General features: G+C 38.9%; 1 protein-coding gene across 2 annotated transcripts in view; it reads right to left on the reverse strand.

Annotated features, from left to right (window-relative positions):
- The window catches only part of SLC9A9 (solute carrier family 9 member A9), a 174,994-nt gene that overhangs the window by 153,585 nt on the left and 5,076 nt on the right, over window positions 1-16,333 (reverse strand). For both annotated transcript variants that reach the window (XM_065748030.1, XM_065748031.1), the window contains exons 2-4: window positions 15,435-15,637; window positions 10,030-10,107; window positions 9,366-9,442 (exon numbers count right to left, since the gene is read on the reverse strand). In XM_065748030.1, coding sequence (XP_065604102.1) covers window positions 9,366-9,442; window positions 10,030-10,107; window positions 15,435-15,637 — 358 coding nt within the window. The remainder of the gene's footprint in view (window positions 1-9,365; window positions 9,443-10,029; window positions 10,108-15,434; window positions 15,638-16,333) is intronic.

Here is a 16,333-nt window from a genome sequence, read left to right on the forward strand (position 1 = left end):
AGTGGCCCAGGCTGCGCAGGCTGACGGAGCTGATCTGTCCCACCATGGCCACGGAGCCGGCACCGGCTCCTCCTGAGCCCGGATCCAGATCATTAGGCCCACAGTGTGGACAGCTTCACCCACCACGACTATGGTGGTGCGCTACAAAGAAAAATCTTTTGGTTTGACGATTTGTTCGAGGTTCAGCGGCGCGCCTTTAGCCCTCCTTTTTCTTTGAACATCCGAAGAAGCGGCGGACGGAGGTCGGCTCCCGGACCGTCCGTGCGCAGGCGGAGCGCGGGCGCCCCCTGCTGCCCGCCGCGCCTCATGCCGCCCGAGGGCCGCGGCAGCGCACCCGCGCTGCGTGAAACCGCTCTCGCCGCAGCGCTGGATGCTAACGATAAATACTCGTATCTGCTGTTTCTCTCACTTCTCTCACTGAAACTTTGACGGTAGTTGTGTTTTTTTTTTTCCTTCTCTTTGATGCCAGTTGAAAGTAAATGCTGTTGGCCTGTATCCCTGCAACAGGGAAAAAAAGAGCCCGCGGAAGCTTCAACTGAACGCGCTGTTACACGCGTGACCAAGTCCAGCAGCAAAATGGGATCACTCACGGTATTATTAAAACCATGAGTAAGGCTCTTGCACCGAATGGCTGACTCAGGATCAAGCAAATGCTTTCTATCTATATCAGAGGGCTGTTTGGGAGAAGTGCCAAAATGGGATTATGATTTGGACAGGAAATTAGGTTCTGTAGTAACCCAGCTACATTTGTAAGCCCTCTGGCTCTCGCAGTACACTTTGATGCCGGCCTCAGCACAGCTGTTCTCTCTTCCACTACACATGTAGATGTGAGTACCTGCGGGGTGACGGCAGAGAAGGGCGTTCCAGATACCCACAGCTGTGCATCACATGGCCGCCAGTGACAGGAGCAGGGCATCGGCCATCAGAGTTGTGTCACAGCTCTGCCAATCATCCCACCCCTTAACCTATGCTTTCCACATCTAAAGTGCATATACCAGATAAAATAGCATTAATAAGATTACTGAAAGCTGATTGAGTCAAGTCACTTGTCATGGAAGGACATAGTGAGTTGAAAACTCCCTCACCTGCTGGGCTCAGAAAGTAATGAACATTGGTTTGAAATCCATATAGCACTGGGTTACTAACAGCATTCCTCAGAGCTGGATTTTGGGTGGTATTTAAAATGTGATCGGAGAAGGCTGAGAGAATCTTGTTCTAACCTTGAAGTTTTCCTTTTTCCTTCAAAAGTTTTCCCCCATAAGGGGTTGCATTGGGTCAGAGATCTCCAGAGGCCAGTTCCACCCTAAATTATTCTATGATCCTTTGACAAAAGAGTGGTGAAGAACAGCTTCACTTAAAATGCTGTTTGAAGAGAGAGAAACTGCAGTCAGCCGTACCCACATCCTGCTGATCAATGGAGGGCAAGTGCATAAATGAGATAATATTGTTTGCAAGAGGACCAAACAACACCAGATAAGTCCTTCTGCTTTCCTAAAATTAATTTAACGATACTTATGTTCCATAGAGATAGCACGAACACACTCTTTCTTATCCCAAAATCAAATGAATGAAGTGGGTTGCAAGGACAGTTGAAAGGAAGAAATAAGGTGAGCAATTTCAAAAACGGTTTTGTTTTGCATTTTGAATCTGAACCAATGTTTAAATTGCTCATATATCACAGACTACAAAAACGGTATCAAAGTGCAGCATCTAGGTCAGTCAGTGTGTCTAATCTGTATATGACCTTACATTCTTATTGCACAGTTTCACTCTTAGTCATTGCCTTTGTACAGATAAAGTCATGTTTGTTGTTTGTTCCTGTTTTTATCAGTGATGTCATTCTGTTCTAAATTTGCAGTGTGTGGTATGCACATAAGTACCACAGAACACATATTGGCATTCATCCTCCCAGTAAGGAAGAGGCCAAAACAGAGCAGGGATTGTGGTGTCGTAACACATCTGTTTTGTTTTCTGCTAAGCTTTACAGAGGGGTTGGTTAGGTTGGAAGAGGTGATGGTGCAAAGAGCAAGCAGGGGCCAAGTCAGTATATTTAAGAAGTGGATGACTTTTCTGTATAGGGTATGGAGCTGCCTATGAGCAGAAACTAATAAGCATTTCAAGAGCCACCTACGTGCATAAAGTCCTTGGAGCAGCAGGAAGTACAACAATCCTAGTCATATTTTGTCAGTAAGTGCAGAGGAATTGCCAGGTCACAGCCTGAACCATTGGTTAGGCTGCAGGTGAGGAGGTGTGGCTAATCCAGGGAGCTCAGCTGCAAGCAGATGCACCTGAGAGACTGGAAGGGGTGGAGCCAGCATCTGTTCCCCCTCACCCTCATTTAAGGGTTAGCAGCTGAGGGAGCAGTATCTCTGGATAGAGACTGTATTTGTTTTGAGCTGTTGCTGGTTGTTGGAATAGGTGAGCTACTTTTCTTTGTTACCTGCTGTCATATCACAGTGCCTGCATCCTATTTGAAGGTACTGTCATTGCCTTCTTTTATCACACTCTGTGTGTGTGTGTGTGTGTGTGTGTGTGTGTATCTTATTGTAGTATTTGTATTTTTAAAGAAAGAGAGGAGAAAGAAATGATCCCTGGGAAGCTAATTGTTGGATGTGGGAAGATGGGGACTAAGGCAAGAGGATGTAGAGAAAACAAGATAGAAGTACAAAATGTGTGACAGGAATTGTCTAGAGGCAGAACACATATAACAGAGGTCACGTCATTGCTCATGTTGGTTCAGAAGGAAGCAGTGTTCTTGCTGCATGCTATGTGCCACAACTTAGTAAAGCTGCACAGTTTTGTATGGCCTGCAGCAATGCATAGTGTAGGCTGAACTAGAAATCTTTCTCTGAATTGTATGCTATTCTAAATGCTGCTGTAGCCAAGGAGCTGGGTTGCAGAGATGAATGGGTGGTATTTAGAGACAATGCTGGATGTTAGTTCTTTAATGACCTATGAAGACCAGGGAAGAAGATGCCAGGAGATCTATGCAAGAATATTCATTCCTACAGTTAAAAAGTAATAAAAATAATAATAAAAAAGCCATGAAACTGGAAAGAAACTTTATGAAACAATGGCAATATAAGCCAACAAAATAAATGAGTTCTTGCCCATAGACAGAAGTTTCTTTTGAGGAAAAGTCTAGACTCAAGTGTTATTCCTGTTTTGCAACAAAAGACATTTGCTCTTTTCCCAGAGCAGTGCGGGACTTATGTTTTTCTTTCTAGCCCCCTGGAGAACATTCTGGATACCAAAACCAAACATCCTTTTGCCTTTAGTCTCCTGGTACTATGGCTTCTGACTGTCTCCTCAGCCGTGTACCTCTCCCAAGAATATGAATTTTTTTATATCCTTAGTATGCAAAGTCTATCTTCTTGAAGATAGAAGTAATTACACCCTGCTGTTCACCACATCTGCTTATGAGAACTGTGTTTTCTGCACGATCAACTCTGCTGCAGTAAACAACGTCAGATGCTTATTGCAGAATGGCTACAAATACTAAGAGTGAACTTGCAGCAGAACGTACTCGAATGCATTTTGGTACTCTTGGAAGCACATTGATCTCTGAGTGGGTGCTAGAGGTCTGATGAGAAGCACTATTTTACATTAGTATCTTGCGTTAACTCAGCTTTTTATCCACAAGTTGACAAGGTAGAGTGTTTTTTTTTTTAATTACATTATAACGTTAGAAATGCTAGAATTCACAGTTCTGTCTAAAAGTAAGTTTCTTCCCTCTTTCCTCCCTTTGCAAAATTCCCACGCTCAAGATGATGTAGTGAATGTATATTTTCAAACTTTCAAACTGATACTTCATTAACTTGTTTTGGATTTGTTAAACATCTTTAAACAGAAGTTACGAGCAGGAGCTGCCCTTTGCAACTGCAAGATACAGCTTGTAACTCCACAGGTGGTAACAGAATTACTTTAGATACACACTAACCAAAGGATTGAAGCTAGCGGGTTGGAGCACTGAGCTACATGTTCACAAACACAACAGCTTTTCCTGCTGCTCCTCAGTGTTGCATTGCCTGCTCTGGAGAGGCGCGGTTTGGTTTTTAACCTAAATCATGCCTGTTGAGTTTCCTCAAGTCATTGAGAAGTGGTACAATACTGCCTCGTGACTGGAAGGAAATTCTTTGCATTAAATCCAGGTGGGACATGAAAGTAGGAAAAAAAAGCTAAAACAAAATGAGAAACAAACGCCTGCAAAAAAGTTACCAACACAAGTACTATACTTTCACACACACACACACACACACACAAAAACCTTACTGCATCACAACTAATGTCTGGTTATTAGATTTTTCATTATTTCCAGCCACAGGCTGAACACCTGGCTTTGAAATATTAATGGAAATTATTGAAGACAAATATCTGAAATATATTCAGAATATTTTATCACTGGAGTGGGTAAATTGCCTACATCTTTCATCTTATATCTTTGCCTACGTTTGATATCCTCCTCTCTCAGTTAATTTCTTCAGCACCAGGATACTTGGAAGGCTCCCCTCACCAGTTTCCGTTCATACCCACGTAAAGCTTTTATTCCTGCTTGTGAGAAGTGTAAGCGTTTACTATTTATAGGTGGTGTATGAAGGAAAACTACATCTGTATTATTCAGTAGGAGTATGTGGTATCTTTAAATTAGGAAAAAATACTGCTTGGGCATGGAGTAGTTCTGAACTTATACAGAAATAGTCCACTGGGAAGGTAAGAGCTTAGGTGGTTTAGCTGTAGATAAACTTTTTAAAGGTATTTGCTTAGTTTATGGAGTCCTTTGTAACACAGAGAGATTTTGTTACCCTTAACATGGCCCCCTTTTTCCTTGCAGAAAGTTTCTAAAATCCAGAAGAATCACGCAGTGCAGTACAGTAGATACAAGCCAAACATTTTTTTGGCTTCAATCTAATGTACTGTGCTGTGTGATTCTTTGGTTGTGCTCTGCTGAACCACAGAACAGTTTCCAAGCTGTAAAGTCTTTCCATATCCCCCAGATGAGAAAGAGTAATCAGATTCTAAGCTCAATGCTGTTTCACATCAGTCAATTCCATTAGTATATTCCAATAAGCTTCAGTCAGAAAGCAATAAAGAACACGTCCATAACCTAATTAAACGTCCGTACATTTGCCAAACTGCCCTGACATCTCTGGAAATGGTAAGCAAAAAGAGAATTCAAATCCCCAGTCCTGCAGTGCACAAGAAGCATGCTGGATTCCTTGTGTGTGTTGCCAAATGCTTAAATGGGACCTATGTGTACTGAGAATATGTCAATGCATCAATATATCAGTATTGACAGTTCTGTCTCAATATTATGAAGTCAGAGGAAGCTGCCAGGGAAGTATCAAGACAAAAAGGACAGCAAAGGTACAGTAAGGGTACAAAGGGCAGAGCACACTGAGAGAAAGTGTGAGTACAAGAAAGAGCAGAAAGAAAAAGGATACAAAGAGTATGAAGCAAAGTAGAAAGGAACTGTTGAAGAGGAAAACAATGGAAAAACTACAGACTTCATAGGGAAGAAAACTGTGGAAGGTAGATAACTAGAGAATTTGTCTTCCAATCCAAGGGCAGTGTGTTTCAGCAGATGTGGAATCTCCAGTTCTTATGTCTTTTAAGTGGAGTTGTACACCCAAAAATGTATATACCACTACAATGCACAGGATAAATATTAGCTTGAGCTATTATTGTATTCTAGATCAAAGTGTGGTGTATCCTTCCTCTTTCCCACTGAATTTAGAGGAAGTTGCACGTGTTAGGTTTTCAGAGCTCCCATGTCATTCAAATAGTGCTCCACAAAGAAGGCTGGATTTTTTTTTTTCCAGAATAGATAATTTCTGGGTTATTGCCTAATGGTTCAGTATTGAATAAAGATTAATCTTGAGTAAATGAATTTTACACAACATAAGGACAAAATGCCAAGATAGAATGATAGAAAACTGAAATGATCTTTAAACAAGAGACAGCCATAATGGGCTGGCATACAAAGGGATACCTTCTGCAAAACCACCAGGTTGAAGCAGTTGATTCATAACAGAATAGAATTCATGAGAAAGAGTAAGCATCCTCATTTAGCTTGTTGTAGGCTTAGTGCTTCTCTGCTACTAAATTAGCTATAGCATATAGCTACAAATCTTATTATAGCTATATAATAGCTATAAAACTTCTACCTGAATTGCATACTTTTCAAAAATGGCTAAGTGTAGTTAAATAGGAAGATGAAATCAAAAAGGCATTAGACATTTTCTAGAGTAAAGTGCTATGTTCTTACAAACCTTGCTTTGAACAAGCAGCAGTAATGATCTTGGAATACCTAATCCTAACATCAATATTATCTGCTGTTTGTATTTCACAGCTTCGCTGTCCTGAAAATACAGCTACACTACTTCTTCTGATCCAAACCCTATTTAATTAAAACTCTTGGCTTTATTCAAACAGAATTGTCACTGCAGCTATGAAAGCAGATCAAACTTGGCCTCAGTTGCTTTCAAATACTTTTGCATTTCAGTTGCACACTCACACGGCTTTAAATTCCAAAAAAATCCATCCTTGACAAATCTACAGCACAGACCAGAAAAATATGAATAAATGGCTGCAAACATGCCTGATTCTGAGTATCTAAAATGTGGTTTTGTCTTTGCAGTTTGAGAGAGTCCAAGCAAAACAGAACCAGAATTCAGAGACAAGGCTATCTTTATGAACTCCGTGCTCCTATGCACGGACAGTTTGGCTCTCACTGAGACTGAAAATGTTGTTGTCAAAAGTCAGGATGATTTCAAGAGGGAAAAAATGGAAATCTTTTTATTTCCCTACCACATACTGATCTGATATTGTCATATATTGATCTGATAGACTGTTATCATACAGCCAATTTTATGCTCTCTTACAGCATCAAAATTAGAAGTATCCAGTACAGGCATCAATTCTGGAAAAGGTTTGCCAGCAGAAAACAGAGTTTATGAAAAATAAAACTTAAGGGAAGAAAACACCATTCTTAACATAAGTTAATGCTAGGCCATTCTCCCTGCTTCTTCCTAAAAACTGAAAGGAAAAAAAAAAAAGAAATGAACCACTGAATGAGCACCTGAAGGAACGATCCGATCAGCCCTGGGAGCACAGGTGAAGGTGATTCACACGTGTGACCAAAGGGGTGGAGCCAGGCTTCACCCCTCTTAGACATCATTTAAGGGCTTGCTGCCACTGAGAGAGGATCTCTTGTTGGAGATCCCTTGTTTTTGGAGTTCTTTCCTAGTGATCCTAAATCTTCAGAGACAGGTGAGCACTCATTTTCCCTCTTTCTGTAACAACTCCTTCTTCATGCTGGTCTCCTTGCTTTACAGCCCTTACGCTCGGTTATAACTTCTCACTCAAATTTCACACTGTTCCTCTTTCTTGATGCCAGAGGAAAGGCGTTCATACAACTGCTAAAGTTTACAAAGAGGAGACAGGCACCGTTGCAGCAGCTTTGCAAGTGTGTTCTATGGCGACTTTTTACCACTCTTATTGACCACTCTTACTGTTTTCATAGTCCTGCTGCTGTTCCTGTTCTTTATTAAAGATATTTCCCATCTGTTTCTGGCTTACAAAGAGAGGTCTAGTCCTTTCTTGCTATCAGCTGTACAGTTTCTACAGCAGAAGCCACAGAGGGAGTTCACAGTGGGGTGCTTTTTAATTCTCTGAGACAGGCAGAGGACAGTTTCAGTGAGTAGCTGCTAATGTGCAGAACTGGAACCTATATATATTCATATATGTTGTGTATATGTAATAACAAGTGAATATATTCTTACTTACACCTATGCACAAGTCTTTTTTCCTATAGAAGTGCAATCTAGAGGTATCTCAGGGTTTGGCCCTTTTTTTAGTAACAACTATAGCTCTTTATCCCTTTTCTCTTAGAACACCTTCTTTGAGGATCTTTTAGTAAATTTAGTTCCTTTTAGTAAGTTTTTAAAATTCTTTCTTCTTCATGAGCTCATTGCCTCAGTCTTATCCTGGTGTGTACATTAGGCCATTGTGCTTTACTTTCAAAAAGGCCCTGTTCTGAGTATGTTATCTGCTTTCGTTCTTTGAAGGGACTTCAGGGGGTTTGTATGGAACACAGTACAAGACTCAGTGTTTACTTCTTTACCTAAGAGTTTCCTGGCTATGGGCTTGAAGTTTGAATTACTAATATTAGTAGGAATTTGTTGTAGTGAATTCCATCTGTGTTTACTCTGTTTCAGATAAAAATAATACGAATACAGGAATGGCAGCATTTGGAAATTAGGATATTTCTTTTAACAAGCTTCTCAAAACTGCTCTGGCATATTCTATTTGCAAATGTCAATATGCATGTCAGCAAATGTATGTTTAAAAGCCTTACTAGGCTGTGCACCCCTAATGCTTTCCTGCAGTTTCACAGAACTATTAGAAATTAACATGAGAGAAATAGTCAATAGTTAATACAAGTGAGAAGAACCACAGGAGGAGCCCTCGCTAACATAGCAGCATCCAGCTCAAAGTGTTATCAGAATGCAGATTTTTACTGAGTTTATAATTTCAACCTTCAGGGTATTATCCTCTCAGGGGTAAGAAAGAAACAATTCTAAGATCTAAATTCTTACTCACACGGATATTACTGTGAAAAAAAGATAGGGGAAAGGATTTTTAAATGGTCTCTTCACTTCTGATTGAGCTAACCAGACAAAAGTTCCACATTGTAATCATCTAGAAATAATAATCCTTTTCTGACTAGTAAATTAGGCAAATCTTGGAACAAAATCAGAAACGTTTTACTTAATTATGGAGAAGAAATGGCATTTTTTGCCCCTCTCTCTCTTCCTCTTTTTCTGCAGAATTATGTAGTCATATCCAATTCACACGTAATGTGATAAGACTTCTAGTATGATCTTCATTTTAAAAAGCTTCATTTGGCCTTAGAAATGACTTCATTAATTTTACATAATACATTATATTTCTGTCCCATCCCCCTTGTTAGCTTTATGGTATTTCATTTTCTGTTGGAGACTTGTTCTCCTGTGGAATGAATTCTGGTTAGAAGCACAGCATTTCAAATGAGAAAATGGTTCCCATTCTCAGGAGAGGTGGTTAAGGTTACAAGGTTGTAGGAAGTAGGCCGTGCTTCTGTCAGTCATAGATTAGAAGTGCAGGGCACGATTTCCTGTGTGCCTTAGACAGATCTTACTATCCAACAGTTTTGTTTCTTCTGCATTCTCTGACACAAAAGTACTGTATCTATTACACAGGTTGTGACTTCTGTTGATCATGGAGGGTGAGCAATTTTTTACAGTTTAGTTTTTAATAAAAAAAACAAAACAAAAATCATAACGCTGATAATAACTTCAGTAACATAGCAGAAGGCATTCACTTACCCTATGACAATGCAGGAAATTGCAGTTCCCAAAAATGCATAGGTTAAAATTGATCCTAAGTTACGAAAGAAATGTCTCTGGGGAGGAAAGTTTGGAAAAACAAAAAGTCCTTTGTAATACAGTCAGTAAAAGAACATTAAAACCAAGTTGAAACACTGCATGTAGAAGTACCATTCCATCCATTCTTGTTCTAGCTATAACCCATATATATATATAAAATGAAACAATATAGGCTAGAGAAGTTGTTTCAGAAAGAAAAAATTGATTATTTTTTTTGTCTCTTGGAGTACCTGTGCAATTCCCCCTGTTATGTATCTGGCTGGATGCTCCAGGTTCACGGTAAAAGTGTCTGATGTAAACTGTATCATGACCTTATTCCTTGAATAAACTAAGTTTATACCATGCAGTGTATAAAAGAATGACTGCTGCCTACTTGTAGTGTTACCAGATTCAGTGTGTCCTCTTCTGAAAATAGCAATGTCTGAGAATTACAAACTGCACAATCAAATCTTTGCTCGGTGACAGGGAGCAGATTGCATTTTTTACTATTTCTGTCAAACTATTACCATGCAACATAATTAACTGACTTTTTTTGTTAATGGACTGTTGGATCCAAAAAGTAGCAGTCACACTAAGCCCCTTCTGCAATTTAAGAAGCACTTACCTTCTTTAAACTATACCCAGCATGAAATATGATAGGTGGCAGCAAAATGTTGAAGAAGATGGAAGGATCAAATGTCATCTGCAGAAAGGACAAAAGGGAGGGTAAGGAGGCAGAATGCTACCTGAGTGGTGTTTTACTGCTTATATATGTAGAATACTATTTGAATGTTTAAACATACAAGTAGTGTTACCTGTGGGATGTCATTACATTACTGTAATAACCTACATGACAGTCCCATGCTTACTTCCTGGTTCAGGTGTGGGCTTTGAGAGCTCTTTCAGGAAAGACTTGTGTATGATGTGTCTCAGTTCCCCACTGACACAGCAGTGGCAACAGAAAAGATCTGAGCTACCCAAACTGAACTAGTGCTTCTTTCAAAACATGTCTATGTAGTTCCAGACAGAGCTAGCTAATGTTGCTTGATGAGCTACTGGCTGTCACTTCTCATACACTTCCTTGAACTAATGCATATGAAAACAGTGTACCCTGACCATCTTCATTATTTCACCCAAGTTCAACTAAAAGTGATCACAAACACTTTTAGTTCATATTGTTAACAAGTAAGAAATATGTCTATGACTAGATAATGTAGCTCAGATGCAAGGTTACTCATAAAACTGCAATTTTTTAGCTACAAACCTGCTAACACAGCTTCTCTAGTGTTATTTCCACCATGCCATTAACTCTGTCCTGTTGCCTATGTACCTTGTTTCTGTGTTTCTGTTTTACAGGCAAAGGGGTTTTCTTTTAACCTCAATAACATCAATATGATTCAGGCATTCCACAAAAATTAATTAGATTTTCTGCAATAGAAGAACTAGGATGCTATTTGCTTTCAGAACTGAAGTTATTTGTGATTCTTGCTCCATCCCACTGCCTGGTGCAGCAGCAGGCAGCACTTCAATACTCTGTTACACATTTCATTACACTTGGGTTCCTGTGTAGCCACAGCCCCATTTCCAGATCCCCTCTGAGCACAGTCTGCCTGTACTGCATCTGGAACCTCCTTATGTGTGTGGGACAAGACAGCCTCTGTCTCTTTTATTTTGTAAGAACCAAACTTGTTGCACTGCCTCCTCAGTGTAAAGCTGAAGCTGCTGTATGGGAAATTCACTACAATAATAGATAAGAAATACTGTTTGTAGACCATTTATCACTGACCTCACTTGATCATGTGTTTTGTAACCTCAATTAATGCTGGGACATGAAATGAAGAGAGAAAAAATACCAAGAAAAGTAGCTGGGAGACACCAGTAATCTTCTGAAGAGGCCCAGTTTCTTGAGTTTCCTACAGCAATTCTCCCTCAGCCAAAGAGCTGAGAAATCTCTTTTGTACAGAGAACAGGGGTTCCAACTTCACCCCAGCAATCCTGTCTTCTGGACACATAGCCAAATTGTACACTGAACTCTATTAGAAGTCTTTAGGAATGGAAGTCTTCAATTTAAAATGCTGTTGTCTGCCTTCAGATATTCTGTCAACTTTCTTACCCAAGTATTTATAAATTGGGAGTGAAGGCAGCACTAATGTTGCTATATGTCAAGGTATAATGTTACACATCTAGGTGTAAGTCTTCTGGAAGAATGACTCACTCTCCAGATCAGTCTTGGTATCTTATGTCAATAAGTACAGTTCTCCTCAACAAAACATGTGGGATCAGCATCCAAGCATGTAGCATTTCTGCAGATGTCTGTAGCTTTTGTTTCCGTAAGATATTGTACTGATCATAGTAGGAATAATGAGGGGGTTTCCCACACTTAAAAGGAGTTATACAAATCTTACTTTAATGAGAGATGAAGTGTGTAGTATTACAAAGAAGGTACCAAATTGGTGTTTGGCTCTCTAAAACCATATACAAAATAATGGCCACCAAAATTCCAGAGTAAGGATACTGCTTTCTGCTAAAGTTACTTAAATTCCTCTGGCAGCATCATTTCAAATATATCCTGTTACCTATAAAACGAGTCCCCAAATGTCTAAGTAATTGTATTCCAAGTTTTTATTTTGGTTATTTGATGAGTTTGAACTGATCTCGAAACTTATGAAGCAATTTATGCAATCTCTGAAGCTTCATCATCTCACACAGAGATTTACTGAATCAGATGCACTCATAAATTAGAATGCCTGTCTACTTCAGATCATTCAATCATTGGAAACTTTAAAGTCATTTGCTAGCAGCTGGATTTTCATGAATATTGTAATAAATTTTACTTAGAGCTACAGTAAAAATTGTGAGAAGGACACTGGGCCAATATATCTTTTCAAGAGCTAAGGATTTTTTTTTAATTGGTAACAGAAAGCACTGTACTGCATCTCTCTTTGGATAAAGCATTAGCACTGATAGCATTCCGTAGCCAAATGTTGTATACAGATTAATGACTAAATTTCAGTGAGCAAATACAAAATATGCACAAATCTCTCCTTTAAGTGAGTTTCACAGCAGTCTGTATTTGTTTTCTACCTTATTAACATTGTTTACTTCTGTGTTGCAAATAAACTGAGGTCCAATTTATTTTCAATACCTGGACGACAGATTTGATATCAGATGTCAGTGGTAATTTTCTATGTTGACTCTGCTTATTTTATATTGTTATTGACAAAGCCTTTACAATACTCTTTTTATCAATTAAAATTTACTTTTGATACTTAAGAAAGCAAGTCTGCTTCACAAGCCAGGCGAAAGTGTGAAGAACTTCAGAGAAATCTCATGCTTGTACAGTCTGTCAGATGAACATTAACTGAGAAGCTGATTTGATTGTTGTTTATAGCAATAAGAACATCATTCATTTGCAGATTAGTAACCAAAGTAACTTTCTTCCCATTTCACTGTAACTATTTTTTCATTGTAATATTCTCAAGGCTACATTTCTTTAGGCCAGTATAATATACTTTACATTCTTTAATTTCTGAGAAATTGTATCAATGCATATGAACTATAGAGCTAGTTCATTATTTCCTCTTTCAGTTAGTAGGGAAATCTATGTACCAGCTATCAAAAGCTACAAGGTGAAGTATTTAAACTGAGTATTGCAGAGTATGAATGCAGGGCAAACATTCTTTTTGGTACTAAATTGTGTTTGTAAGGATTTTGGTCTAGAATATGTTCAGTCTCATTTTATCTTCCATAGAAGAAATACTTAAAGCTTCTTTGTTTTCTCCTGGTGCTCTTCTACTTGCATATACAGAAAACTGATTTATGCCACTTGGTAGCAAGCTCTGGACTGTACTCCAGTAAGAAACTAACAGAGAACAACCTAGCTCCGCCTTCAGAAAGCTGCCCTCCTGTCCTCCTTTCCTGATCTAGTATGGGATAAATGCTTAGCATAAAAAGTGCCACGAGCATAAACCTAGGCAAAACAACTTTACCTCAAGTGGATGGAGACAGGTATAAGAGCAGTGGAAAAAGAGCAAAACACCATAGAAAATGGAAAACTTTTCAGTCCTATCTCATTCTTTGTTTTCTGAATGCCATTGCAAATACTGAAGTGTCATAAAACTGGAAAATAATCTGGAGTTCACATAAAGTGCATTCTAATACTATTTTCTAATACCTAATACTGTTTTATATATGTGAAACATTAGTTGCTGTTTCTGGCTGTGGTAGAAAAAATACAATGCAGCTGTCAGTGCACTGTTCAAGTTTGCCTTCAATTTTAGGCACAGGCAGTGACCAAGAACAATGCTCAGACACCATGCTTCAAGTAACATTCAATAAACAGTGCTGTTTAAAATTGCAGCATTGCTGGAGAAGAAAAGAACATTTTAATAAGCCTGTATACAGCTCACTGTTCTGTCAGCAGCTGTGCTACTTCAGTACCTTTACAAGAGACAGAATGCAATTAGAGCAATGGCTTGCAGCTCCTTTGTTCAGATAGAATGGTATTTTAAGGCTGTGTGTAGTAGATGAATTATTTAGATTTAGAAGAGTGAGAGCTGCCTGCAATATTTTGTCTTCTCAATAGCAGATAGCTTGATTTGATAAACAGGATGTGAGAGCTTAGCTTTTTTTTTCCATTCTGCTTGCTTAGAAATGGAAAGCTGACAAAAACGTAGCTAGCACATAACGCGCTGTTAACTTCATGGAACACGTGACAAAGAGTGAATTCTCTTCACTTGCAAACTCATGTGTTGATTTTGGAAGTAATTCAGCAAGTATGTTAAAATATTTCTTCCATAAGCATCAGAAATCTTGAACGAATGTTTTACATTCAAAATGAAGGATGTGCCTTTGTAAGTCACAGGGCTGTCTGTTATTTCTGATAAATGCACTTAATAAGCTCATACGCTGAAGTCAAAAGGGAACTGCAGTTGAACAAAAACCAGAGCATGGTGTGATCGTGTTGTCTGTTTTGTATGTCAGTGGTTTTGCTGGTCAGGAAGGCTGCCAGGCATTGTTTTGTCTCCTAAATACAGTCAAATACCTCCTCCTTTCCCTTTTTACTCATTTTCTTTTTAATAGGGCACTTGCCGTCTTAAAGAGAAAATCTTAGCAGGCTCAGACCTCTTTTGCAATTCAGAGAAACCCACACTTCATAGTGGAGTCTTAGGAATCTTTCTGCAAATTGGGACCATGGAAACAGGAACAGGCAATCCCCTGTAAGGGCAACAGGAACTTCTGTGTTAGTCCTTCTCCCTTCCCATAATATAAGACAGCTTCAGTATACCAAGTTTGACAAAAACGTTCAAACGTAATAGATCAGTACATAAACCTTTGGAAACTAAACACTTGAACTAAGACAAACCTCTTGCAACCAACTAGCAGGAAAAAGGATGAGGACTCAGCAAAATCTGGCTAGTGTGGCTGCCACAGTACTTTCCTGTCTCCACCCACCACAGCTCTCAGTTTTCAGTGTCTAGTCGAGTTCTCTCTTACAATGTTTGGAGGTTGGCAGCAACTACAGGCAGGCACACAATTGTCCCACACTGGCAAACACTTTGAGCAGATGGTTAAATCCAAATTCTGCTGAGATGCCCAGTGTATGTTCCAAGCTTAAGTTAAAAGTTTTGTATAATTAACACCACTACTACAAACAAAAACATGTATTGCTGCAGTAGATAAACAGTACTAGTTTAAAAAGCAGAATAATACATTGAAATATTGTAAAAGAAATTTGTAAGGGCTTAGGATCTGTGTATGAGTATGTGATGTCTTTGGATACAAAGTTTTAGAGGGATTTTAGAAAGTCTGTCTGCACTCATGAATTCTTTAAGTTCCCATCCTTTTTTAACAGACTATAAGGGGAAGCAAATGTTGCAAAGGTAGAGAAAAACTATTTTACTTATTTAGTATATTCTAATTATTACATACTGAAAAACAGAAGAATCCACAATGTTACAAAGGACTCTAAAGGAAAGAAATAATAAAAGTATCTTGTACAATTCAGAACAAAAACAAAATTGTTTTTACCTTCTGAAGCATTGCATTGCCATGGTGACCGTTGACATTCTGATGGTTGATCTCCCTTTTGTATTGGTATTCATAGACCTGATTAGTTATATTAATAAGTAGACTAGATGGCCCAGACTTCAGCTTTTCACATTCATAAACAATTCCACTTTCAACATCTGATGTTTTTGTTGCATATCGTATAATTAATCCCATTATGAGGCCTGGAGAGTAAAAAAAAAAAAACAAACAACAAAACAAAGAGATTCAGGTGTGTTTAAGTATTTGATGCTGCACAATTGCTGATGTGGGGAAAAATGAACTTCCCTGCTCTTGCTCTACTAAATTTAGGACACTGCTTTCTCAGTGTTTCTACCTTCACAGCTTTACACTTAGCATGTAAAATACTCTTTCAACAAGGTAATTTCATCGGAATACTGATGCTGGTTTGCTGTGTCCTCAGATGCACTTCTACTTTTGCAATGCAGTTGCTGGAATCATTCTGTTATAGCAGCTGATTTGCTCAAATTCTGCGTTTTCAATAGGAATTGTGAGAAGGGGCATGGCTGCATAACTGCAGTGCTATACTGAGCGTGAAGAAATCCTGGTGGTTTTACACACTTCCTTCATGGAGGTGCGTTTCTTTTTCTCTCTTGGTACTAGTGGGAGCTTGAATGATTACTTTAGGAGAAGTAACTATTATTTAGCTAGATAGCATTACTGGAGATGATTAACTGTGGGAAATAGCTGATAGGAATCTGAAAGATAGATTTTATTATGTAATGCCATGGATAATGAAAATGACTATTAGCACCTGGACAGGTGTCAGTTATTTTCACATTTTCCACTAGACTTCTGGAATAGATGCAACACAAACTTATATCTTCCTGGATTGATGCTGCCACAGAATGACATCTGTA

The sequence above is a fragment of the Cyrtonyx montezumae genome, unplaced genomic scaffold (assembly GCF_038088225.1).
Source record: "Cyrtonyx montezumae isolate F1298 unplaced genomic scaffold, pur_monq_1.0 scaffold_5, whole genome shotgun sequence".
Lineage (NCBI taxonomy): Eukaryota > Metazoa > Chordata > Aves > Galliformes > Odontophoridae > Cyrtonyx > Cyrtonyx montezumae.